Source organism: Thamnophis elegans, chromosome 1, assembly GCF_009769535.1.
Source record: "Thamnophis elegans isolate rThaEle1 chromosome 1, rThaEle1.pri, whole genome shotgun sequence".
In the NCBI taxonomy this organism is placed as follows: Eukaryota; Metazoa; Chordata; class Lepidosauria; order Squamata; family Colubridae; genus Thamnophis; species Thamnophis elegans.
The window spans coordinates 177,349,980-177,376,198 of NC_045541.1; the positions used below are offsets into that span (position 1 = coordinate 177,349,980).

Here is a 26,219-nt window from a genome sequence, read left to right on the forward strand (position 1 = left end):
TGTGTTGTTGTAATGGAATGGAGAGTCCTGGTGGTACAGGGGTTAGAGTGCAGTACTGCAGGCTAACTCTGCTGACAGCCGATTGCCAGCAGTTCGGCAGTTCAAATCGCACCGGCTCAAGGTGAGCCATCCATCCTTCTGAGATGGGTAAAATGAGGACCCAGATTGTTGGGGGTACTGCGCTGACTCTGTAAACCGCTTAGAGAGGACTGTAAAAGCACTGTGAAACGTTGTATAAGCCTAAGTGCTATTGCTGTTGCAGGCAAACCCTGCCCACTGCCAGGAGTTCAATCCTCATTGGCTCAAGGTGGACTCAACCTTCCGTCCTTCCGAGGTCAGTCAAACAAAGACTCAGATTGTTGAGGGGACAATATGCAAATGATATTTCTACATTGTAAACTGCCGCAAGAGTGCTGTAAAGCAGGAGTACCCTGACTCCATGCTGCGGATGGGTACCAATTCGCGGCCTGTTGGGAACCAGTCCACCCATGTGGTGGGCAAGCGCACCAAACTTTATTTGCGCATGTGCAGGATTAGGTTGCGTGCAGAAAGCCATCCCCTTTTTCTCCCCCACTGCCAGTCTTTGGAGCCAAAACAGTTGTGGACCGCTGCTGTAAAGCATTATGGGGCAGTATATAAGACCAAATGCTGTTTATATGGCTAGTATCCTGACAGAGGGCATGAACTGGTGTTACACCAAGGCCCTTGCGTTAGAAGGGAGATAAAAGGAACCTGTAACCAAACGGATCATCTTTGGACTTAAGGAAGAAATAGAAACAGCCTTACTTTCCCATATTTGCTAAAGAGGTTCTTCAGGTCAGTTGCTCGGGTACTGGAAGCAAGACCACTGACCCAGAAGTTCCGACCGGTGCTAGTGCTACTGTGACCTAGTTGGGAATAGAAAACGAAAGCATGTGACAAGGTGCAAGGTGAGCAGTCCAGCCGCTCTCTCTGTTGCCCATCCTTTCAAAGGAACACAACTCCAGAAAAATATCTTTTATGTTCCACTAAAAGCTGTTCTCAACTCAAGGGGATTGGCTCACCCCACCCATGCCAGCAGAAGGGGCATGCTGTTGGTCAAAAGACCCCAGTCGGCAGGATCCAGAAGAGCCTTTTCTGCCATGGCTCCCATCCTCTTGAAACATCATGTCCCGTGAGGTGAGATTTGCCCCCAACCCTCTTCGCTTTGCAGAAGGGCCTTGACACCTGGCTCTTGGGGCAACTCACTCTGGAAGTGGTTAATGGATTCAGAGAAGACTCCTACCCTCCACCCCATTATCTGTTTTTTCCTTCCTTGGCTGTTTTTTGTTTTAATATCTATCATTTTGTTTTCTATTGTTTTTTTTATCTTGTAAGTCACTAGATGGTGAGATGAATAGAATATAATACAATGGAATGGAATAGAATAACAGTTGGAAGAGACCTTGGAGGTCTTCTAGTCCAACTGCCTGCTTAGGCAGGAAACCCTATACCATTTTGGACAAACTGTTGTCCAATCTCTTCTTAAAAACTTCCAGTGTTGGAGCATTTACAACTTCTGGAAGCAAGTTTTTTCACTGATTAATTGTTCTAACTGTCAGGACATTTCTCCTTAGTTCTATGTTGCTTCACTCCTTGATTAGTTTCCACCCATTGCTATTTGTTTTGCCTTCAGGTGTTTTGGAGAATAGTTTAACTCCCTCTTCTTTGTGACAATCCCTGAGATATCGGAACATGCTATCATGTCTCCCCTGATCCTTCCCTTCACTAGACTAGCCATACCCAATTCTAGCAACCGTTCTTCATGTTTCAGCCTCCAGTCCCCTAATCCTCTTTGTTGCTCTCCTCTGCACTCTTTCTAGAGTCTCCACATCTTTTTTACATCGTGGTGACCAAAACTGAATACAGCATTCCAAGTGTGGCCTTACCAAGGCATTATAAGGTGGCATTAACACTTCACATATATAAGATATTCACTATATAAGAGCCTTGGTGGCGCAGTGGGTAGAATGAAGTATTGCAGGCTAACTGCATTCCCACTGCCAGGAGTTTGATTCTGACAGGCTCAAGTTGACTCAGTCTTCCATCCTTCCCAGGTTGGTAAAAATGAGGACCCAGACTGTTGGGGGCAACATACCAACCCTGCAAAACTGCTTAGAGAGGGCTGTAAAGCACTATTGAGCACTATATAAATCTAAGCATTATTGTTAATAAATACATGAAAAAGTGGCAATAGTCATACTTGAGGTATTTTAGTTTCAACTGCAGTCAGCATCCACTGATGAATGCCATCGAAGGAGATATTTGCAAAAGATGTCTGAAATTACTGCCTTTGGAATCCCAGCATTCATCAGTCTTTTGACATCTGCAGGACAGTATCCACCATCACAAAATGCCATCATGCTAATTGATAAATAATGCTTATTGACTATTTTTTAACTGTAGGATTTCATCTCCACTCATCATGAAGCATCAGCTGAGGTCATGTGCGAAGCCATCCAACATTTAAATGTCCTCTCCCCAGTAATGGTTATGTGTTAAGTGGACAAGATATAGGTTTTTTTATACACAAAGAAACGCAAATACCTTTTTCCTCTTTTGAAGACTGTTTGGGATCTTTGGATTCCTCAGAACTAAGAACAAAAGAGAGAAAGGAAAGCTCAGTCAGCAAACGGGAGGAGGAAAGGCTACTACATATAATAAGGTATTTTAAAAATTCATTAGAGTCCAAATACCTACCCGGTTTAAACATAAATGAAATCAATGAATTGAAAAAGCAGTCTTATAGTACTCACAATTTAATCTTAGAAACCATTTTTTAAATATTTTTTTTAAAAAGGTTGCAAAACAATGTTTAATGCACAAGAAAGGGAAAAAACAAAAGCCATGTTTTTTTTAAGGTAACAAGGAATTTTAGTGGGCTTGCAGGCCAAATTGAAGAAACATCCTAACCTAACTTCTTACAGACCAGCTATCTATCTACATACTGTATATATGTATATATAAAAAGGAAAAAGGCAGCATTTTGTCTAGAATGGAGAAATGTAAGGTACCAGCCCGTATTACCCACAGATTAATAAAACTGTTAAGCACTAGCAGGATTAATCAACTCATTACTTACACAACTGAAAAAGAGGGGAAGGTTAACATTCTGAGGAATTGGAGAAAAATAAACAGATGCAACAATGTTTTTTTTTAAATTCCCTCCATGATTCAAGAAGGAGGAGGGGATATAATATGTTCCACTTACTGACAGGAATCCAGTTATTTTCACCTTTATTACTGCCTTGAAGTACTAAAAGTACAAAGCTGCACTCCATTTCTATAGTAGTCGTATTTAGCATAATGTACCTGTTTTTAAGTACAGGCAATCCTCGAATTACGACCACAACTGAGCCCAAAATTTATGTTGCTAAGTGACACATTTCGTGGGTTTTGCCTCATTTTATGAGTTTCTTGCCACAGTTGTTAAGTGAATCACTACAATGTTTAAATTAGTTTGACTTAATCTGACTTCCCCATTGACTTTGCTTGTCAGAAGGTTACAAAAGTTGATTACGCAGCATGCTGCAACCGTCATAAATAGGAGTCAGTTGCCAAAGCGGCTGAATTTTGATCATGTGACCACGGGCATGCGGTAACTGTTGTGTGAAAAACAAGTCATAAATCACTTTTTTCAGTGCTGAGGTAACTTTGAATGGCCACTAATTGAATTGTTGTAAGTTGAGGACTACCTGTACTGTAATATAATCACAAATTGTACCATGTTGTCCTTATGATGCTCCGAATGTGCGGCTAGTTTTCCTATACCTCTTTCGGGGCCAGGTGAATTTTTTTTTTTTAAAAAAAAAAAATTTTATTGTTCTCTTAAAATGTGTATGCATGCAGATATATGACTGTTATGGATCCCTGCTTTCCTACGTAGGCTAACTGACTGATTTCTAGAATTGTCCTGGCATTCCACCCTTTGGATCAAATGAATCCAGCCTTGACCTTGGACACAAAAGGGGGAAAAAACAAACAAACAATGCCACTGAGAAAAGCGGCAATGAAAAGCTCTGAATTATTGCATCTATCTAGTCTTCCTCTGTTGTGGAAAGCGCTAACCTCTCCGTCCACACAGGTCTCTAGATAGCGGCTTACCTGTCAAAGTTATATCAAGGCTCACAGGATTATAAATCTGGGTATCGTACTGGCTGGTACCTTACTCTGGCTCTTTGGATGGATGCTATACTGGCATAGCGGATCAGGGATTGGCATTTTCCTTTTGCTGCTAAAACGGAGAGAAACAAACCTCGTGTTCTGATCACCACCCTCTTGGGCAGAGGACTCTCTAGTGGCAGAGGGCTCCTCCTCAACATTAGCCTTCACTTCCATCTTCTCGGCCTCTGGACTAACCACTTGGGGACCTGTGTCCGATTCCGCGGTTTCCTCACTACAGGCTTCCAGAGTTTGGGCTTCTTTGCTACTCTCACCACCTCCACTCCTGCTCTCTACCGCTAAAGAGTCCGAGTCCGGTTTGTCTTCCTCAACTGTCTGCTCGCTGGGCTCCCCTTTCGCTACCACTAAGAGATTTCCTTCGTCCTCTTGGTTCTTGGCCTCAGCTGGGCCTGATTGGCTGTCCTTATCTACAAGGTCTTCGTCCAACTGGGTGCCGGCAGCCAGCGTGTCTTCCTCTTCTTCCTTTTTGCCCAGGGACGGTTCATTTGCTTCCTGCGCCTGCTCCGATTCGGATGCATCTTCTTTAAGAGGCTCAGATTTACAAGTGTCACCCAAAATGTCGAGCATTTTCTCATTTTCTATAGATTTAACAGGAATAGAATGGCACAAGGTTTAATCACCGGGGAAACATAGCAAAGACATATGCGGAACGGGCATGGCTGCCAGTCTAACAGTATGGTTATAGCTACACAGAAACTGGAAAAACGCTTTCGGTACACCACATTCAAATGCCTAAAGCTAAGACATAATTTTAAAAAGATCACACGCTACGAAGGAAAAGAAAAAAAAAACCAACCCTGATCTTATCAGTTTAACCAAAAAAAAGAGCACCTTCTGGCACAATTCTTGAGAGATCTTCAAGAGGTTCTTTCTTCCAGAATTCCAAGAGGCTTAAACAGAATGCATCAAGAACACACATTTCCATTTCAAACTCTGAATTTCTTTCTTTCTCTTTTGGTTTAAAGCATGGTGGTCCAACAAGAAAACTGGAAGGTCTTCTGATGATGCAAGAATATGTAACTCCAAGAAAGTAAATAGCAATTTTTTTTTTAATGGCATTTCCACGTAGAACCTCTCTTCTTGCTTCTTCTGTTTAGCTTGCAACTCACAACGCTTCCCTAGGGCAACTTTTAAACTAGCCTTTCTGCTCTACTGGTCACACACATCACATGCTACGATCTGCTCTATAGGATTTGCTTTCATATTTGACATTCACTTTCTTCTAGTGTATCTGCGCAACTAGAGAGGACTTTAAAAAAGTTTTTTTTAACAGGTCTAAGGGGGGGAAAAAAGCACTTAAGTGGCAGGCATGAATTCACAGAGTTGGAATCACGATTGCATTCCAGATATTTACACACTAGAGCATTACGTGGGTATGTAATTAATTAATACAACTAGAAAGTCCAGGAACTGGCCCCTTACCTCCGCTGCACTTTTTAAAAAAAAAAATAGAAGAAATTAACAGAAAAATACCTGGTTCTGAATGATGCTCTTCCAAATCCTGTAGCAAAAACAAGGAAAAATGTTAAACGAGGGGGGAAATAATGGCTTCTACATTCATATTGTAATTTCCCAGTCTAGCTAGAAAAAAGCCTGAGATTAAATTATTGTAATCTGCTCCTCATGCCTGATTCCTTTATGACAAATCCCATCCTGGACAAGGTTATTTTATGAAATTGCTAAGTACTTTTGTTAAGCACCTAGGATTTTAAAATAGTTGTTCAATGTTCAAATCACGTAGTAACAGGATCCTATAGATGTTTTTAAAATCCACATAATATATTGGAAAATATTCAGATACTAAAAGCACAATTGCAAGGGAGGAGGGAGACAGAAAAACAATAGAACAAGCCAACAAGAGCTGAAAACAAAAAAAGGCCACGTAGTTGAGAGGCGTGCTTATGTGAGTCTAATAAAGGGGAAAACAGGTCACCAAAATGATCCAGAATTGTCAATGTTTGTCAAGAAGACTATCATTGACAATAAATGGAAACAACCTAACAGAATAACAGAGTTGGAAGGGACCTTGGAAGTCTTCTAGTCCAATCCCATCAAGGGGAAAAATACCTAACCAATAAACAACAACAACAACAACAAAAAACGGAATCAAATGATTCAAAACTATTTGTTTGGTGTGTTCATGCTTACTCAAGAAGCTGCCAGCAACATGTTGGGAATGTTTAATTAATGAATATAAGATTGGATCTATGATTCTTTCAAATCCTAGATTCCTTAAAAAAACAACAGCCGCATCCTTATATTTCACCTCGCACTGAGTTATGAATATTTATAAAACCCTAAACCAGTGTTTCTCAAACATGGCAACTTGAAGAATGATAAACTTCCACTCCCAAAATTGCACAGCCAGCATTTTTGGGAGTTGAAGTCCATCCATCTTAAAGCTGCCAAGGTTAAGAGACACAGTTTTAAGCCATTTAGGATTCTTAGAAATAGGCTATGTTGCTACTGTTATTTTTAAAAGGAATAGCTAGGTCACAGTATGTCAATACTCTACCTGTGTGTGTGTACGTATGTACACACACAAACACACACACACACACAGACAAGGAATCTAAATCTCAAGGGCTGAAACCAGCTTCTTGTTTAATTCCCAGAACATCACCTGATTACAGGCATTTCTTTCCAAACACAGTTTCTCAGCCATAGGGAATCAAGCTTCTAGAAAAACAAAGGGCTTTTTAAAATCCATTTCTGTCCATGCAAACAGCAACACAGAACCTGCAGGATAATCTTTCCTTTGATATACTTCATCTTTGTTGTGGCCCGCCAGTGGCCACCAGAGCTGGCAGCAGATTCAGACAGTCAGGAGGTTGGGGAGGAGCATGGGCCAGTCCTGGAGTCTGGGGAAGGCTCTGATGAGGGCTCTGTGTCTGAGGCAGAGAGGAGGCCAGGGCCCTCTGACAGTTATCAGCTGCCTTCGGAGTCAGACATCAGTGAGGCAGACGAACAGCTGGAGCCTGTTCCCGGTGTGCGCATACGCAGAATTGCCAGATGAAGGGAACAGCTAAGAAACAGGGGCCGACTTAGGAGGAAGGCCACAGGATGAATGGCCTCTCCCAGAGGAAATAAAAGAGGAGTGAAGGGGGAGTGGAGTTTGCAGGAGACAATTAATTTGCTTAATTGGTTTGTGACGCTCTGAGACTCCTTGTTAACCTTTGCAGATATCAGATATCAGCCTGTCAGCTCTCCAAACCAGATAAGGTCTGCAATTTAAAGATTTTGTTGGATATGAATGAGCAGAATTCACAGTAATAAAAGGGATTTTTGTTGGGACAAGGAGTTTGCTTCATGATCTTCAAAAGCCTCAGTCAGAACAATCTTTTTGTGAAAAAAGGGTTACATAATCAACATCATTGTAGTCATAGAAAAAAAGATGATATCTCTAAAAGACAAAACTCAGTCCAAAAATTTTAAGAAGTCAGCAACCACCACCACCACCCCAGAAATAGCATAAGTTTATTGAAAGTGAAATTCTATAAACGTCTGCCATGAGAAAGCTCTTTTGGCTATCTAGCCCAACAAAACAGTTATGGAATTGGGAAGGATTTTATGAAAGGATTAACTGTCTCCTCAGCCCCCATAATTCCAGTTTCATGGTATTAAAATTTATTCCCATAAGCAGCAGGATTGGGCTGGATAAAAATGGGTTGAAATCTGAACTGTGTGAAGGAATGTTGGTGTACCTGTCTGATTTGACCCTGTAAAAATAAGAATTACAGCACTGATTTGACTCTGTAAAAATAAAAATACAGCAGCACGACTCCTAAAAAAAAGTGGGAAAGGAAAGAAAAACCATGCCAAAACTGACAACTACGAGGGATTATTGTGTTCCATTGATTAGAGATAGCCAACACAACTGTTCTTTCTTGGAGAGAGAGAGAGGGTTAAAGAATTTGGGCATGGCTTGGGAGAAGGCAAATTAACTTGGCCCCTTAAAAAAAAAAAGTTGCTGGTTGAATGCACATTTTCCAAGCCCTTGAGAGGAGAGCCAGCAGGTTACCTTCACTTCAGCCAAGTCAGGTGAAGCAGCCTCTAACTGATCATCAAGTTCGTCACCATTCTCCTGACAGGATAAATAACAAACACAGATGTGCCTTTCAAAAGCTGAGCATCTTTTTGTAGAGGCAAAATCCATCAAAAGAATATGAATGACTGTGTCCCACTACTATAAATGCTTACTGCAAACAGCAACTCCCTGAAGTAGTAACAAATTTCACTGACACACTTATCTAGTACCAAGTGTCGCTTCCCAGCGACACTCAGCCTGTGTAATGTCAGAGAAGTCCTGTGAACATTCCAACTGAAGGGAAGGCATCAGAAATAGCATAGGACTGAGGGGTGAAAGTGGGGCTTTGCAGCTAATCTTTGCATTTATTTAGATTATATCCTGCAGAAAAACAATGCCCATGTTAAAATACAGGGGTCTGAATTTCATTCATTCATTCATTGTCAGTCACAGGTAGTCCTCGACTTACAAGTTTGTTTAATGACCATTCAAAGTCACAACAGCATTAGAAAAAAATTACTTATGACTATTTTTTCACACTTAGGACGTTTTGCAGAATCTCCATCATGTGATCAAAATTTGGCCGCTTGCCAACCGACACATATTTATGACGGTTGCAGTATCTGGGATCATGTCATCAAGAGGTGGGATCAGTTGTTAAATCGATCCACCACCTCCACTGTGATGCTTCTCCATTGGAGCACCAAGCTAATTGGCAGAGATAGGTCTTTATATTGATTTTGAGTAGCCAGCCTTAATCTTTGCAGGCACATCTCTGGCATGATATAAGTAATAAAATATGCCCCACCCCCCACCCCGATGATCTACCTCGCTTTCCATCAGCTGCTCTGGAAGTTCTTTCATTTCCATATCAATGTTATCTTTATCAGGATCCAGAATGCTTTCAGAGCGGTAGTCATCTCCACAGTCCACGGCACTGCTGTTATCTATTTCGGCTTCATCCAACACGCTGATGTCCATCATGTCGATATCCTGCAAGTTGTCTGAGCTTGCTTCAACATCCTTCTAGAGTTGAGGTGGAATGAAAAGAAAAAGGGAAACCAATTCTTACTGTGACTTGAAACAAACTTTTAAAAGAAACAATGCATTTTTCTTCCCCCTCCCCCATACCTGTCCATCTCTGGAATTCTCTTCCAATCCATTGTCCTCGCCCCCTTCTTCTTCTGATTTACGCCCTAAAAGAATAAAGCTTTAATAGACTACTAGAAAGTTTAACAACAAAACCGATAGTCCTCAGAAACAGAATACTAAAGTCTAAGCCAGCGATAACTCGCTTTTATTTACAGAGGGGTAAAATAGTTGCCAACTTCATTGTTAAGGGAAAAAAACAAAACAAAGCAGAATTTTTAAATACTGCAAATCTGAGATTTTTATATTACACATCAATGTATCATACAAATGAAACTCTTATTGTCTGATAATGTCAATTTTATTATTTAGCCCAAGGGCAAATAAATGCCCCTAGTTTGGCAAAATATAACCCTGAAGAGTAAAACTGTGCTCCAAAATACAGATTCTGAACACCACTGGTTTGAAGCAGAAAACATGCATTAAGAATTATTTTAAATGTGATTGCTTTTTAAAAAAGAATTCAAATGGAAGTTGGCTGACCACTCTTTCCTAACTCAGAATTCTTGCACAATTGTTGTCATCACTGACTTTAAATGGAAAAAAACCAAGGGACGCTACAGGTTAGCTATGCTAACAGCAAATTCTGGTGATGAATATTAAAATAACTAGACTCAAGATAGAACTGCCAAGAAAGTGATCTGCAAGCTCTCATTAACCCAAAGATTGAAGAATCATAAAAAGCGATCTTCTAAAAATATCAAAGGACGTCACAATTTCCCAATTACTCAGAAGATTAAATATGTCCACAAACCGTGCATTAAAATGTCAAGTAGAGGGGAAAAAAGGAATTCTGTTAGTGGCTAGAATATATGACAAAACCAAGGAGTGGTGCAGATTCCACTTTTTATTTATCTAGCATCAAGCTGCATGTTTGTTTTTTAAATGACCACCCGCAGGTGTGCAATCTGTACATATACAGTATATGTGCACATGTAATTCTATTTTAATTTTGTACCTTTTAAAGATCTTTTGGGGGTCTTCTTGCTAGTGTTCTCTGAGGCCATGGGAACCTCATCAGGATTTCCCCCTTCTTCTTCAATAGCCTGTCAGGAGGGAACAGTGTGAGGTTTTACAGCAAGAGCACAACTGGTTTCTGAATTGTCCAGGAAAAAAAAGGCCTTCTTTGCTCTACATCCCCAATTTCCTCTGTTCACATGGATACCCAAACCTATTTCCGTTTTGCTTTTCTCTCATAGACTGATTTATTCTTTTCCTAGTCCTTATTTGCCTCTGTTAATTTTTCATTCTTCTCCCTGCTGACATGATCTAAATCTTCTCTTCCCCTAAACTACGGTACTTCAATTATTTCTTCCAGGTCACCTTTTCTTATTGTAATACCCCCACCTCTGCTTAAGATATATGCTTTCCATTTGCCTTTTTGTCTTCCCTTAATTTTTCCCTCATATTGCCATGACTGCTTTACATGCCATTTTAGAAAAACAATATATATTTTCCAAACAGGCAAATAACTTTATTGTAAAATCTAATATAGTAGTTCCCAACCTTTTATTCACCGTGAACTCCCTTTAAATAACTTGGGACCCCCAAGACCTAACTCAAGATTTAAATCATAACATTTCATCAAGACTTCGCTGTGATGAAATCACAGCTCTCCAGGGGTCCATGGACCACAGGTTGAGAACCCCTGGACTAATAATTTCTCTCTTTCTATGCCTCAACTCACCCTATTTCCCCTACCCATTTCTCTTATTGTTCATCAAACCCTCATCTTTGCTTATTATTGTAGAATCTCATTATTCCTTTTTCTGGATTTTAATTCCAGCCATCATTTCCCACATAAATTATTTCTAGCTCTACTTTTCTTATTTCCCTCACTTATCAGTCCCTTCTCCTCTGCAGAATGCTCTGGCTTTCCTTCTCCCTTTCCAATTCCAAAGTCACATTTTCCATTTATACTTTCACTGTCAATAATTTGCCTACTTCATCTCATAACCTTATTCTGCTGAATCTGACCAAACACCCAACAAGACAACAGCGATCACATTCATATTAACCATTGCTGTTCCACAGGGATATATTAAAAAGGAGGGATAAATAGCTACTGAAAGAAACAGGATCATAAAGTACACCAAAACAAACATCAAATAGAGCATACATTTTTATTCATTCCATTCTCTTTAGGATCCATTCTTTGTTTTAACTATTGCTACTTATTGCTGTTGCTAATTTCAATGGAGCCAGTTGAATCAATCATCATTCTTGGTTCCCAGTGTTTCCTACAGACCTTTTAGTGTAAGATTTAGAGACATCATACTTTGAAATTAGTATTCAGTGATGACAGAATACCTCTGATTCTGGAGGCTAGTGAACAGTAGTTTTTGAAACCTTCATATGAATGATAATATAGCCTTATGAAGAGCAATGAATTCAGGAAGCCTATGCCTTAGCTTACTAGATTTTTAGTTGTTCCTGTTAGCCTTTTCCTCCATAGATTTCACTGTACCAGAATGCAAGTTCACCCACCTAAATTACGGTAAATGATGCAAAATTAAAAGCAGAGAAAGACCCAAATTCACAAAAATTAAGGCTATTAAGGTATAACCACTTCCAAGTGCCAGTTGCTGAAAATAGGAGCTAGAAAGTACTAAACATTTGTATCCTACTGGTAGTCTTCCCAGAGGCTTTGCAGAAAACAAGATGCAAGATAACAAGAGCCTTTTGCTTGATCCAGCTGATCTCTCCTTAGGGAGATTTATCATGATTACAAAATTGGTCTACTATATACACTGCAAATCCTACCATACATCATTAACTGCTAGGAACAAGAGAAGACTATGTCCCAAAGGTCTTTTTCAAGAGGCAACTGGACTTTCCAGTTTTTTATTTGAAGAAGTTTCCTTCAGTTTCTCAACCAAGAAGCTTCTTCAGCTCGGACTAGATGGTGGGGAATGGACTCAGGTGACTATTCAGATAACATGGCTTCAACAACTCTCTCAAAGAATGTAAATGACCAGCTGCCTGCAATGAATAAAAATCCTTCCATTCCTCACTATCCAATCAGAGCTGAAGAAGCTTCTTGGATGAGAAGTGAAATGACTTCAAAGAAAAAAATCCAAAAGTTCAGTTGCCTCTTGAAAAAAAGCACCTTTGGGACAACCATGACCTGGAAGACTGAGAATCTCCAGACATTAAGAAAAGGCTGTGATGCACAGGGCTTTCCAACAGAATAAAGGATGCTGAACCGAAGGGCCTGTGTTAAGTTACATTCCCATTGACCCATCTTGACTTCCCCTCAAATCACTTGCCCCTTTTGATTTCAACACCCCATCCAGATCCAGTGACTTTGGATTAGATGCTAACCATCATTCTCAGCAGGAAAAGGCTGTGGGATGGGGATGCAGCCCCTCTTTGGAAACTAAGGCTAGCTCAACCCCTGTCCTCTTGTGGATGGATTCAATTCTCAACGGCCCTTAAACCTGGCTGACAGGTGGTGTAATGTTTCCTCTCTGGAAGACCAGCAAGTTGGGGCAAGGCTGCCTTGAATGCTGCCCTCCAGGGAGAATGAGCTCAACCTCAGAAAATGGCTAATAATGGAAGTTGTACCAAAGATACCTTTGGGACAAGCATGACCTAGATGACTGATATCTCCATAGACAATGGGAGTTGAAGTCCACTCTGTGCTGTGAGGCTGCTTGAGTCCTTCCCTCCGGTGAGACGGGACTTCAGTTCCCATCATCCTCCCAAGTGGTACATGGGAATTGTAATCTGTCATGTCTGGAAGGCTGCTTTAAATCCTCCTTTCTAGTGCTTGTCTCAATTCCTATCCCCGCAAGGCTGGCTGATGGGAATCGTCACTGGAAGGCTGTCTCCACAGAGACAGCACTTCGACCCCCATCATCCCCAAGGCTGGCTGATGGGAGTCGTAGTCCCTGGAAGGCTGCTTCCACAGAGATGGCACTTCAACCCCCATCATACCCAAGGCTGGCTGATGGGAGTTATAGTCCCTGGAAGGCTGCCTCCAGAGACAGCACTTCAACTCCAATCATCCCCAAGGCTGGCTGATGGGAGTCGTAGTCCCTGGAAGGCTGTCTCCACAGAAACAGCACTTCAACTCCCATCATCCCCAAGGCTGGCTGATGGGAGTTATAGTCCCTGGAAGGCTGCCTCCAGAGACAGCACTTCAACTCCAATCATCCCCAAGGCTGGCTGATGGGAGTCGTAGTCCCTGGAAGGCTGCCTTCAGAGACAGCACTTCAACCCCATCATCCTCAAGGCTGGCTGATGGCAATCGGTGCCACTGGAAGACTGCCTCAACAGAGATGGCACTTCAACCCCCATCATCCCCAAGGCTGGCTGATGGGAGTTGTAGTCCCCGGAAGGCTGCATCCAGAGACAGCACTTCAACCCCATCATCCCCAAGGCTGGCTGATGGGAATCGGTGGCACCACAGAAACAGCACTTCAACTCCCATCATCCCCAAGGCTGGCTGATGGGAGTTGTAGTCCCCGGAAGGCTGCCTCCACAGAGATAGCACTTCAACCCCCATCACCCCCAAGTCTGGCTGATGGGAGTTGTATTCTATGGAAAGCTGCCTCCACAGAGACAGCACTTCAACCCCCCACCATCCGCCAGGCTGGTAGATGGGAACTGTAATCCCTGAAAGGCTGCCTTCAGCGAACCCCCACTTCACGACGCTGCCGGGATGGGCCTAGTAGTCCTCGGTCCCGAGCTCCCCCGCTCCTTCCCCGCGCGGCGGCCGGGAAGCTTACGCTTTGCAGCCGCTCGAGGAGGACGCTCTTGTTGCCCCCCGTGTCCAAGTTGCGGCGCTTCAGCTCGGCCCGGAGGTCGATCACCCGCAGGTCGCTCAGGCGCCGCCGAGGAGTCGAGGTCGCGGGAGTCGCCCCAGAGCCGCCCGCTGAAGGAGCCTCCAGCCCCGCCGCTGTGGTCGCCGCCGCCTCGTCCTCGCCAACCGGCCCGGCCGGCCCTTGCGCCCCCTCCGCCATCCGCGAGAGCTTCCAGGCGCCGCCGCTTTTCCTCACATGAAGCGACCGAAACCGAGTCTCGGGGCAAAAATCACGGCGTCGGAGCAAAAGTATATATATATACGGCTTCCCTTGTTTTTATTTTGTGTTTTTTTTTCCCCTCGCCGCGGCCGCCCCCCTCCCCCTCTGTCTACGGCCCGGTTCTTTCTCCCCCTCAGACAAAATGGCGGGAAGGCCTAGCACCGAGAGACAAGCACGGCCTCGGGAGAGGGTCGCTCAAGCTGCGCCTGCGCGGAAGGAAGGGGGGGGTGAAAGACAGGATTGAAGAGGAAGGGGCCCAGCCTGCGCACGCGCGGCACACCGAAACTCGCCAGGCTCGCGGAGTCACGAAGAGTGCGCGCGCACGGGAGGGATGGCCCGAAGGGAGCGCGCGGGAAGTCGGTGCGCACGCGCGAGCGGATCGTACCGTCCCTTCCACCCCTATAGAGCTAAGCAAGTTACAGCAGAGTTTCCCCCGTCTCTGTTGGGGAATTCTGGGAGTTAAAACCCACGTGCTTTAAAGTCGCCAAGTTTCAGAAACACTGAATTCAAGGGGCTGGACCTCCATGTTTCTTGGGGTGGGGCCTTTTCATTTAGTGACCACTCGAAGTTACAACGGCACTGAGAAAAGTGTCTTACGGCTGTTTTTCACACTTATGGCCATTGCAGCCTCCCCGTGGTCATGTGATTTGCATTTGCATCCTTGGTGACTGGTTCATATTTATGACGGATCCCGGGGTCATGTGACTTTGTGACTTTAATGAGCAAAATCTTTGGGGGGAGGGACACCAGATTTCACTTAACGACTGCAGTGATTCACTTGGTTCCACCACAAAACCGCGGTAGACTAAAGCGCGCTCGATGAAAGCGCGTACGTGACATCATCACAGCGTGACGAAAACAGCGCGCTGTGAGCAGTAAACTTAAAATTAACGCGTAAATCTAAACCTAACCCCCCCAAACCTAACCCTAAACCTAACCCTAAGCCTAACCCTTAACCTAACCCTAACCCTAACCCTAACCCTTAACATAACCCTAACCCTAACCCTAACCCTTAACCTAACCCTAAACCTAACCCTAACCCTAACCCTAACCCTTAACCTAACCCTAACCCTAACCCTTAACCTAACCCTAACCCTAACCCTAAACCTAACCCTTAACCTAACCCTAACCCTAACCCTTAACGTAACCCTAAACCTAACCCTAACCCTTAATGTAACCCTAAACCTAACCCTAACCCTTAACCTAACCCTAAACCTAACCCTAACCCTTAACGTAACCCTAAACCTAACCCTAACCCTTAACCTAACCCTAAACCTAAACCTAACCCTTACCTTTATGTGAATCGGCTTGCTTTAATTTTATTTTAATTTAATTTATTTTTAATGTTATTTGTTGCGCTGCTGATGACGTCAGGTATGCGCTTTAATCGGGCGTGCTTTAGTGGACCGCGGTTTTGTCGTGCCACGATTCACGGTTCCACCACAAAACCGCGGTAGACTAAAGCGCGCTCGACGAAAGCTGCAAATTGAGGCGAAACTCAACACAACAACTTTACAACTGTCTCGCTTCCCAACAGACATGTTGAGCTCAGTTGTGGTCATAAATCGAGGACCACCTGAACTCTGGAGCGCCAGGATTTTTGGAATCTCCTAAGGCTTTTTTCTATTATATTTGTTTAAATGTCTATGGAGATTCTCAGTCATCCAGGTCACTGGACTTTCTGATTTTTCTTTGAAGACGTTTCGCTTCTCATCCAAGAAGCTTCTTCAGTTTTGACTGGATGGTGAGGAAGGATTTATATTCCTTGCAGACAGCTGGTCATTTGTGTCCTTTTAGAGAGTCCTTGAGGCCACGTGGAGGTTTATCTGTATCACCAGGGTCACCTGGGTGGTTTATTTTACTTGTTATTTATTCATTCATTCATTCATTCATTCATTCATGTATTACATTCATTTGCTATCATAAGCTGACTGGGCAGTTTACAGTTAGGGTTGGGTTCCTGCCAGTTCTAACCTCTTCTATAGAAGAGGTTCCACAAATCTACAGTGCCCTTTAGAACCGGTTCCAGTTCCCTCCCCCTACCCGTCCACATGTCATCAAGATGAAGAGCGAGATGAGGAATTCTGGGAGTTGAAGTCCACAAGTTTTAAAGCTTTCAAGTTTGAACACCCCTGGGTTTTTTTTTCTAAAGGGTTAGGGGTACAAGGATCTTGTAACTTGACAGCTTTAAGACTTGCATGCTTCAATGCCAGAGTTCCTGAGCCAACATTTTGGTTGCTAAGCAAGAGCGTTGTTAAGTGAGTTTCACCACATTTTACAAGTTGGTCACGCCCACCTAGTCACATGACTTCCAAGCTACTTCCACTTGGTCACATGGCCAGCAAGCCACTCCCACAAAGTAGGCCACACCTACAGAAGAGATACTAAAACATTTTCAAACCCACCACTGTTTACAGTGTTAAAAAAAAAGTAATACAACAACATATATACAACAAGCATAAGAAAGAATAGGTTCAGGGATTTATTTGGTGAGGGACCCCAATCAGGATATTTGGTTTTGTAGCCCCCCCCCTCATCAAACTTATTTTTTTTGTCAGATGTTGTGTTCCACCTATAACAGTCTCCAACCTTTGTGGCGTGGCAGCTCAGCAGGGGCGGGGGGGGGGGAACCAACCTATCTAATCTAATCTCTCTCTCCTGTCTCATCTGTCTATATCATCCATCTGTCTATTTCATCTACACTATATTGCCAAAAGTATTCGCTCACCCATCCAAATAATCAGAATCAGGTGTTCCAATCACTTCCATGGCCACAGGTGTATAAAATCAAGTACCTAGGCATGCAGACTGTTTTTCCAAATATTGGTGAAAGAATGGGTCGCTCCCAGGAGCTCAGTGAATTCCAGCGTGGAACTGTGATAGGATGCCACCTGCACAACAAACCCAGTCGTGAGATTTCCTCGCTCCTAAATATTCCACAGGAAACTGTCAGCTGTATTATAAGAACGTGTAAGTGTTTGGGAACGGCAGCAACTCAGCTACGAAGTGGTAGGCCACGTAAACTTGTTCAACATCAGTGTGTGACCTCACAAATGCGCTTCCGGAAGAATGGTCAAAAATTCTCATAAACACACTCCTGAATAAGGGGACCAGACGTCCCGATTTAAGCAGGACAATCACGCTTTATAACAATTTTTCCCGTGTCCCGGGCCGTTTTAAAAAAGTCCCGATTTTCTGGCTTCATGTTGAAAGCCCAGTGGATTTGCTTAAGAAATCCTAACCGGGGCAAGACAAAAGACACCCTGTCTAACCTCTCTCTCTGTCTCAGTACTTTCATTGAAGATATTAAAATGTTAAAGCAACAAAATGGAACCCCCCCCGCCCCTTTTACTCACTTTTATAAGAAAAAATGACCAAGTACCATAGAGCTCCAGGAAATGGCTAGAGAGGTCGCGAGTGTTACTTCCCGGATTTTCCGGAGGGGAGGGGCACGGAGGTTGGAGGTCTGCTCCGAAAAATGGTGGCAAAGTTTCTTTGAAAAATATTTCCCTGACTAATTTCACCATCTCAATTTGCTCAGTTCTTTGTATTAACATCTACATCATTCTGGGTTTACTTGGAGTGCAAGCCTGCTGGTAAGTGAGCTGGGTTTTTTTCCTTTATTTTTTTAATGTATTTTAAAATAATATTTTATTTATTGTGCATAGGATTTTTTAAAATTCTGTGTGGATTCTTTTTTTAAATTGTCTTAGACTATTTTAAAAAAAGATTCTATCCAAAATAAATTGAAGTGAAACCATGTTTAAAAATTCTATGCACAATACTTTGAAATATATTGTGCATAGAAAGAATAGTTTGAAATGTTTTACTTCAATTTATTCTGTGTGATTCTTTTTTTAAATTGTCTTAGGCTATTTAAAAAAAGATTCTATCCAAAATACAAAATACCAGCTGCAGTTATTCACTTAAGAACTGTGACAAGAAAGGTGGTATAATGGGGTTAGTGACCAAAGTTACAATGGCATTGAAAAAAGTGACTGATGACCATTTTTCACACTCAGCGACCATTTTCACACTTAGCGACCGTTGCAGCATCCTCATGGTCACACGATCAAAATTTTGATGTTTGGCAACAGATTCGTATTTATGATGGTTTCAGTGTCCTGGGGTCATGTAATCACCTTTTGCCAAAGTCAAATGGGGAAACCAGATTCACTTATGCTACTAACTTATCAGCTGCAGTTATTCACTTAAGAACTGTGGCAAGAAAGGTGGTATAGTGACCAAAGTTACAATGGCATTGAAAAAAGTGACTGATGACCATTTTCACACTTAGCGACCGTTGCAGCATCCTCATAGTCACGTGATCAAAATTTTGATGTTTGGCAACAGTTACAATTTATATTTGTAAATTGTAGTTATATTTTTGCGTTGTATGAAAAATTTTGTTGCTCCGTATAAAATTTTTAATCAAGGCCCCCTCCCCCCCCCCCCCCCGGTCAAAGGTGTCCCTTTTTACCAATCTGAAAATCTGGTCACCTTACTCCTGAACCTTGTGGACAGCCTTCCCAGAAGAGTTGAAGCTGTTATAGCTGCAAAGGGTGGACCGACGTCATATTGAAGCCTATGGATTAGGAATGGGAGGTTACTTACAGTAAATTCATATGCGAGTAAAGGCAGGTGAGCGAATACTTTTGGCAATATAGTGTATGTATCCTATCCTATCTATCCATCTACCTACCTACCTACCTACCAGGGGTGGGTTTCAACCGGCTCGCGGTGGTCCCTGCGAACCGGTTGGTTGGCGAACCCGGAAGTAAGTAACTTCCGGGAACGGCGACTGGCCCACCCGCCCGCGCTCCTTACCCGGTTTTGACGAGTTCTGTGCTTCCACGCATGCGCAGGACGCATACAGCGCCTGCGCAATCCTCCAGGAGCAGCTGGAGCATCGCACAGATGCTAGTACGCATGCGTGCGCCACGCGCATGCACGAGGACGCCGCCGGCCCCGTTCCAACCGAACCGGTTGGAACGGGGCGAGAAACCCACCCCTGCTACCTACCTACCTACCTGCCATGGTGGCACAGTGCTTAGAATGTAGTATTGCAGGATAACTCTGCCCACTGACAGGAGCATGCTCTTCCTTCTGTCAGTAAAATGAGGACCAGATTGTTGGGGGCAAGAGGCTGACTCTGTAAACTGCTTAAAGAGGGCTTAAAGCACTTATGAAGTGGTATATAAAGTCGAGGTGCTATTGCTAATATATTATTATAATTAATATTATTATGCATCAATATGAAATGCTTGCATCTATCTCTGTTCGTCTTCTAGCTGTATTGTTTACATTATTAAAAGGGATTAATTGCTTTAAATTTTAATATTATTAGTTTCTTCCACCACTGGGGCCACTTTGGCCTTTACTTTCCACATAATCCCCATTTCCTCCTTCAGGCCCAGTTCCTCCTATTCCTTCTTCCTGAGGTTGCTGTCCTTGGGCACGGTTTCATCTGGCACTAATGATGGTGATGTAGTGGATATACATATACATATGCCTGTCTGTCTGTCTGTCTGCCCACCCATCATTCAGTCACAGTGGCACATTGCTTAGAACACAGTATTGCAGAGTGACTCTGCCCGCTGCCTAGAGTTCAATCCTGACCAGCTGAAGGTTGACTCAGCCTTCCATCCTTCCAAGGTCGGTAAAATGAGGACCCAGATTGTTGGGGAAAATATGCTGACCCTGTGTTGAAAGAAATGTCCTTCTGGGTTCAGCTCCAAGTGGGGAAGAAGACACTGGAGACATGGAGGCTGCTTGGAAAGATGGTTTATTGTTGGACAGGACCACATGGCTTGAGCCCTGAACAGAAAAGGGGATCACATGCTTCAATGTTGGTGGAGAAGAAGAGAAGGGCTGAGGAAGGGGCTTGCTAGGCTTTTTATACCCTGTTTAGTCCCACCTCTCTGTTTCCTGTTCCTGTGTAAGAAATGTATTCTGACTGGTTGTCAGACTCCCATGGTGCCATGCAGGGGGCTACTCTCTAGGCTGTGATGAGTTCTCAGATGCCTTGTGGTCAGTTGAGTATATTATCATGCCTTTCTGTAGCTGCTGGTGAAGTCTTTATTATGTAAAGTGGGCTAGCCTGGCCATCTCAATAGCCCACTGACAAAGTGGGGGTGGGCAGGAAGCTACAGGCAACTATTCTGTCTTTTAAAGCATGTTTCTTTCTTTTCACATCCAGAGAAATATTCTGCCTTTTCAATATTTCCTAGGATATTTCATTTTTCTGGGAGAGGGCTGGATGATAACTTCCCACACCTGTAAACTGCTTAGAGAGAGAGGGCTGTAAAGCACTCTGAACTGGTACACTGCTTCAAGTGCTATTGCTAAATGCCATCTGAGGTCTCCCATAGGTACAAGGTGAGAAAAATCACTTAGTATTATTCATTATTTGAGAGCTCAAAACATATGGGGTTTTGGAATGTGTTGTTCAATTGGCCAGCTTCATTTGAGTCATCAAGCATCTATAGAGCATGCTCAGCAACTATTCAATATACCTGGGATGGCGAACCTATGGCACACGTGCCACAGGTGGCATGCCGAGCCATTTGTCAGGACACGCTAGGTGTTGCCCTGTCAGCTGGCTAGCGCGCATGTGCACACTGGCCAGCTGAGTTCAGCCTTTTTTAAAGCCATTTTTTGCCCTCCCCAGGCTCCAGAGGCTTTATAGGAGCCTGCGGAGGACGAAAACAGCCTCCCCCCAAACTGGCCTATGGGCAAACCATTCCCAAACATCCGGTTTGCCCGTAAGGCTGGTTTTTTGCGCTCTGGAGACTTCAGGGAAGCTCCTGAAGCCAGGGAGGGCAGGGGAGGCTGTTTTAACCCTCCCCAGACTCCTATAAAGCCTCTGGAGCCTGGGGAGGGTGAAAAAAGCATGCAAAAATGGGGGGTGGGTGTCGCGCATGTCATGCGCGCATGCCCTCTGGGGTGGTGTCACACATTGCATTATGGGTGCGGCATGCTCGCGCACGACCCCACTGCGCTCCCACCGCTTATGGCACGGGAGCCAAAACAGGTTCGCCATCGCTGAAATATACCATATAAACGTTCAGAGTATCCCATAATATTGCTAGCATGATCTGTTAATGTCTAATTGCATATTCAGGAGGTGTGTTTCCCACATTGATTTTTTTTTTTTTTTTTGGTTACTAAAGTTAAACTTTCGGGGCATTTCTCATGTCTGGAGTTTCAAGTGCTTATCAGAAATCAGAGTCTTGTTGCTTCAAAGAAACTAGAGACATTAATCAAAGCTGCTCCTTGTTACTGAAAACAGTCACAGGTAGTTCTCGACTTAGGACCACCACGGAACCAAAATTTCCATTGCTAAACAAATCAGTTAAGTGAATTTTGCCCCATTTTACTTTTCCTGCTACAGTTATGTGAATCACTGCAGTTGTTAAGTTAGTAACAAGGTTTTGAAGTGAATTTGGCTTCCCCATTGACTTTGCGTGTCAAAAGGGGATCCCATTGGCCTGGGACACTGCAACTGCCATAAATACATGACAGTTGCCGAGTGTCCAAATTTTGATCATGTGATCATAGGGATACTATAATGGTCGTGTGAAAAACAGTTGTAAGTCATCGTTGTAGTTTTGAACGGTCACTAAATGGATGTTTTAAGTCGAGAGCTACCGGCATTCAGACAGACCCCCCCCTCCTGCCCGCATCAGTTTTATTTGCAGAAAAAAGTCTTAAATGACAAGCATATTCATACACCTGGGCAGGAAAAACCAGTTACAAGGACAGATTAGGTGAAACCTGGCTCAAAAACAGTAACTGCGAGATGGACCTTGGAGACCTAGTGGACAATCGCTTAAACAAGAGCCAGAGGCAGCAGACAAAAAAGCTAATGCAATCCTTGGTTGTATACGGAGGCATAGAATCAAAACCCCGTGAAGTATTAATACCGCTTTATAAAGCCTTAGTAATGTTGGGAGAAATATCCATCTGGTTTCTTTCCAAGCCAGGAGAAGGACACTGGAAACATGGAGACTGATTGGAAAGATGGTTTAATGATGAACAGAACCACATTTCTGGTGCAGCTGACCACATAGAGTTGAGATGTGGGTGTTATATCTTCTCTTGGGTTTTGCATTTGAGCTTCCTGTTCCTGTGCAAGAACACGTATTCTATTGGCTGTTGTCATGGGGTCATGTAGGGGCCATAGCTGGCTCTGTAGGTTGTCTGAACTCCCAGGTTGAAGTTTGGTTGAAGTGAGGGTGATGCAATCAAGGGCCTTGTGTAATTCCTATTGTGGCTGAGGGCTAATCCTACCTTTATTCAGACTTTGCTGCAGGGAATTTCAAAATATCCTGTCTTGAATAGATTTCTGCCTAAAGTATTTGTCTGCATTTTGCCTATGAATAGAGGTACCTAGATCTCAATAAGCTCTCTATTACTTGATGAAAAAAATGTCCTTCTGGGTTTGGCTCCAAGTGGGGAAAAAGACACTGGAGACATGGAGGCTGCTTGGAAAGATGGTTTATTGTTGGACAGGGCCACATGGCTTGTCCTGAACAGAAAAGGGGATCACATGCTTCAATGTTGGTGGAGAAGAAGAGACGGGCTGAGGGAGGGGTTTGCTAGGCTTTTTATAACCTGTTCAGTCCCACCTCTCTGTTTCCTGTTCATGTGTAAGAAATGTATTCTGATTGGTTGTCAAAATCCCATGGGTCCATGCAGGGGCAACTCTCTAGGCTGCGTTTTGAATCCAGGTTTGGTTGAGTTCTCAGATGCCTTGTGGTCAGTTGAGTAAAGGGCAATATTATCATGCTTTAATCCCATCCCCCTGTAACTGAAGTGGAGAAGTCTTTATTATGTAAAGGGACTAGCTTGGCCTTCTTAATGGCCCATTGACAAAGTGGGGATGGCAGGAAGCTACAGGCAGCTATGTTTCTTTCTTTTCACATCCAAAGAAATATTCTGCCTTTTCAATATTTCCTAGGATATTTCATTTTTCTGGGAGAGGGCTGGGTGATAACTGCCTACACACTTAAGTGCTGACATCTGCTGTGGGCTATTAAGAAAGGTGGGTCTGCTTTCTCCCTCTAAAATAACATGTTTCTCAATTTCTCATCCAGGGAAATATATTTATAAAAAATATTTCTCAAAATATTTCCTTCTTCTAGGAGAGGGGTGGGTGTTAACTTTCTACTGTAAGACCTCACTTGGAATCCTGCATCCAGTTTTGGTCACAAAATAAAAAAAAGATGTTGAGAGTTTGGAAAAAGTGCAAAGAGCAGCTATGATTTAAGGACCTGGAGACTAAAACATATGAATAATGGTTGCAGGATTTGTGTTTGGCTAAGTCTAGAGAAAAGGAGGCTATTTGCACATTTTTGAAATTCTATTTTTAGTCAGCACCATTCCCTAATCAGGCAAGGACAGAAAAAAAAACCCCACCAAAAAACGCCCGCATGCGCACATAGATACGTTCTCAGCTCCCTATATTTAATCGCATCCAAGGCGGGCGCAAAGTTATGTTCAGGGCGCATGCGCTCCCGGGCTCTCTTTCGTTTCTCCGCTTGTCGCTTTCTTCTGCCATTCTACCACGTCGCGCGCGCGCGCGCGCGCGCACTCGCCCCGCCCGCCTCTTTTCCCCAATAGGGGTGTTCAATCAGAACGCACATGCGCAGTGATCCTTCGCCAGGCCAGTTCTGCGCACGCTCAGAAAGAGAAGCTCGCCCGCCATTTTATGCGTGCCGGGAGCGCTCGCGCGCCCCGCATAGACGTTACAGTTTACAGAAATTTGTTTTTTTTTTTTAAGTTTTTTTGCGGGGGAGGGGCTTAATTCGGTATTATTTTTTTTTGAGAGTCAAACTTTTGCGCGAGAAGCCGTTGTGTTTTTTTTCCCCTTCTGCTCCATAGTCTTTCCTTATGGCGGCAGAGAATCAGGCCGGGCTCGCCGCAGAAGCGACGGTTTCCCTCAGCGGTGGCGACTCGGAAAGCTCCGGAGGCGGGATGACCCGGCGGCGCCTGAGCGACCTGAGGGTGATCGACCTGCGGGCCGAGCTGAAGCAGCGCAACCTGGACACCGGAGGCAACAAGAGCGTCCTTCTCGAGCGGCTCCGGAAGGTAAGAGCGCGGAGCCTTCTCGGGAAGGGCTGGCGGGGCCCGAAGGGGTTAAATCCTCTGCGCATGCGCCGCAGCACAACTTTTCGCCTCCGGGATTTGGCGGAACGTAGACTTTATAAAAACTGAAGAGTCGCCCTCGGAACCGTGCGTTGAGGGATTCCTGCAGAATTCGTGGCTGCTATTTGAATCCTCATCGCCTGAGAATCGCCTGGTTTCAGGGGAATTATACCAACAAGTTATGTTGGTGTAACTGAAATATTCATCTTTTAACAAATGGAAGGGAAGCTTGGTGTAACTCCGTTCAAGTTAGGTTAACGATTAATTGCAGTAGCATTTAGACTTATATGCTACTTTACATTGCTTTACAGCGCTCTCTAAGCGGTTTATAGAGCCAACCTATTGCCCCCAACAATCTGGGTTCTCAATAACCGTTTAATCTCAGGCTATTTCCCCCTTGTGTCTAATACATGCATCTTTTATTTTTTTCAAATAATCTTTATTGGTTATAGTTTTTTTTTAAATAAGACATACAAATACAAATGCAACTTTAAACATACAACGCCCCCCCCCCCTGACAGTCATTCACAGTTCAACTTTTTTTCCCCTTCCTCATTGTACAGTCTCTAACCAGCATCTTCTCGTTACAAAGTTCAGGGATCTATTACAATACCCATGTTCACTTTTAGTTCCCATTGTTAACAACTGCTATTTAACTTTCCCCGTTTTAAGTCCCTGCTGTTCTCCTTGTCGCCCACATATACCATAGGTTCCAGCTAAGATAATGTTCCGTTTCTCCTTTGTCCCTCAGCCAACCCGTCATTCTGTCCATTTCTGCACATTCATAAATCTTTTTAATTATGGCATCTTCCGATGGTATGGTAGTAGATTTCCAAAATTGTGCATAAGTTATTCTTGCGGCCACAATTATATGCAGGCTCAAATGCCATATAGATTTACTCATGTTTTCTGGTTTTATGCTTAGTAAAAAAAGTCTCGGGTTTCCATTCCATGCTTGCCCCGGTAACCTCTTTTAGCCAGTTTTGAATCCTTCCCCAGTATTTTGTGACCTCAGTACAGGACCACCAAATATGGTAGGATGTGCCATCCCTTCTTCCACATTTCCAACACAGTGGGGAAAACCCAGGAAACATTTTGGCTAACCTCGTTGGGGGGAAGTGTCACCTATAAACCATCTTGTATATAATACATGCATCTTCATGTTATCTCTCAGCCAGGTTTTAAGATCCATTTCGGAATGGCTTGCCTTCAGCATTCGTGGGTGCTCCCATCACTAAAAGTTTTTAAGGAGCCATTTATCTGAAATGATATAGGACAGTGATGGCTTTGGGCCTAGTAGGCTTCTCTGCAGCCTCCTGGGACCATAAATGGGCCACGGGGGACGAATGTTGCACCCCCCTGCACTCCCCCCATACATGTGTGTGCAACTTCCCCTCCCACGCAAGCGTGTGCATCTCCTGCATGCGCCCCCCCCCCCACATGCGCGGCAGAGACAAGAAAATCAACTGGCTGTTGGGAGGTGCACACGCATAAACAGTGGAGCTGAGCTTGGGCAACATGCGTGCCATAGGTTCACTATCACGGGTATAGGGCCCCCTGCTTGAGCAGGGGGTTGGATTAGAAGACCTCCAAGGTCCAATTCTGTTATTTTGACCAGTAAAGGAGCTACATAAGTCTCCCAACCTATTATGGTTTCAGGAGAGGGA

The 26,219-nt window shown here is 43.7% G+C and overlaps 2 protein-coding genes across 6 annotated transcripts in view; one reads left to right on the top strand and one right to left on the bottom strand.

The window, feature by feature from the left end:
- The window catches only part of LOC116515433 (scaffold attachment factor B1-like), a 39,478-nt gene extending 24,924 nt beyond the window's left edge, over positions 1-14,554 (bottom strand). The window contains exons 1-9 of one of the 3 annotated variants that reach the window (XM_032227598.1): positions 14,110-14,554; positions 10,335-10,422; positions 9,359-9,423; positions 9,056-9,250; positions 8,222-8,284; positions 5,674-5,701; positions 4,274-4,778; positions 2,566-2,612; positions 787-887 (exon numbers count right to left, since the gene is read on the bottom strand). In XM_032227598.1, coding sequence (XP_032083489.1) covers positions 787-887; positions 2,566-2,612; positions 4,274-4,778; positions 5,674-5,701; positions 8,222-8,284; positions 9,056-9,250; positions 9,359-9,423; positions 10,335-10,422; positions 14,110-14,343 — 1,326 coding nt within the window. In that variant the 5' untranslated portion in view covers positions 14,344-14,554. Of the gene's footprint in view, positions 1-786; positions 888-2,565; positions 2,613-4,273; positions 4,779-5,673; positions 5,702-8,221; positions 8,285-9,055; positions 9,254-9,358; positions 9,424-10,334; positions 10,423-14,109 lie in introns of all 3 variants that reach the window. The other 2 variants (XM_032227515.1, XM_032227677.1) reach the window with 2 other exon arrangements.
- Positions 14,555-24,075: 9,521 nt separating this feature from the next.
- Positions 24,076-26,219, top strand: part of LOC116515627 (scaffold attachment factor B1-like) — a 52,200-nt gene continuing 50,056 nt past the window's right edge. For 2 of the 3 annotated variants that reach the window (XM_032227787.1, XM_032227958.1), the window contains exon 1: positions 24,077-24,495. In XM_032227787.1, the coding sequence (XP_032083678.1) occupies positions 24,298-24,495 (198 nt within the window). In that variant the 5' untranslated portion in view covers positions 24,077-24,297. Of the gene's footprint in view, positions 24,496-26,219 lie in introns of all 3 variants that reach the window. The other variant, XM_032227874.1, reaches the window with a different exon arrangement.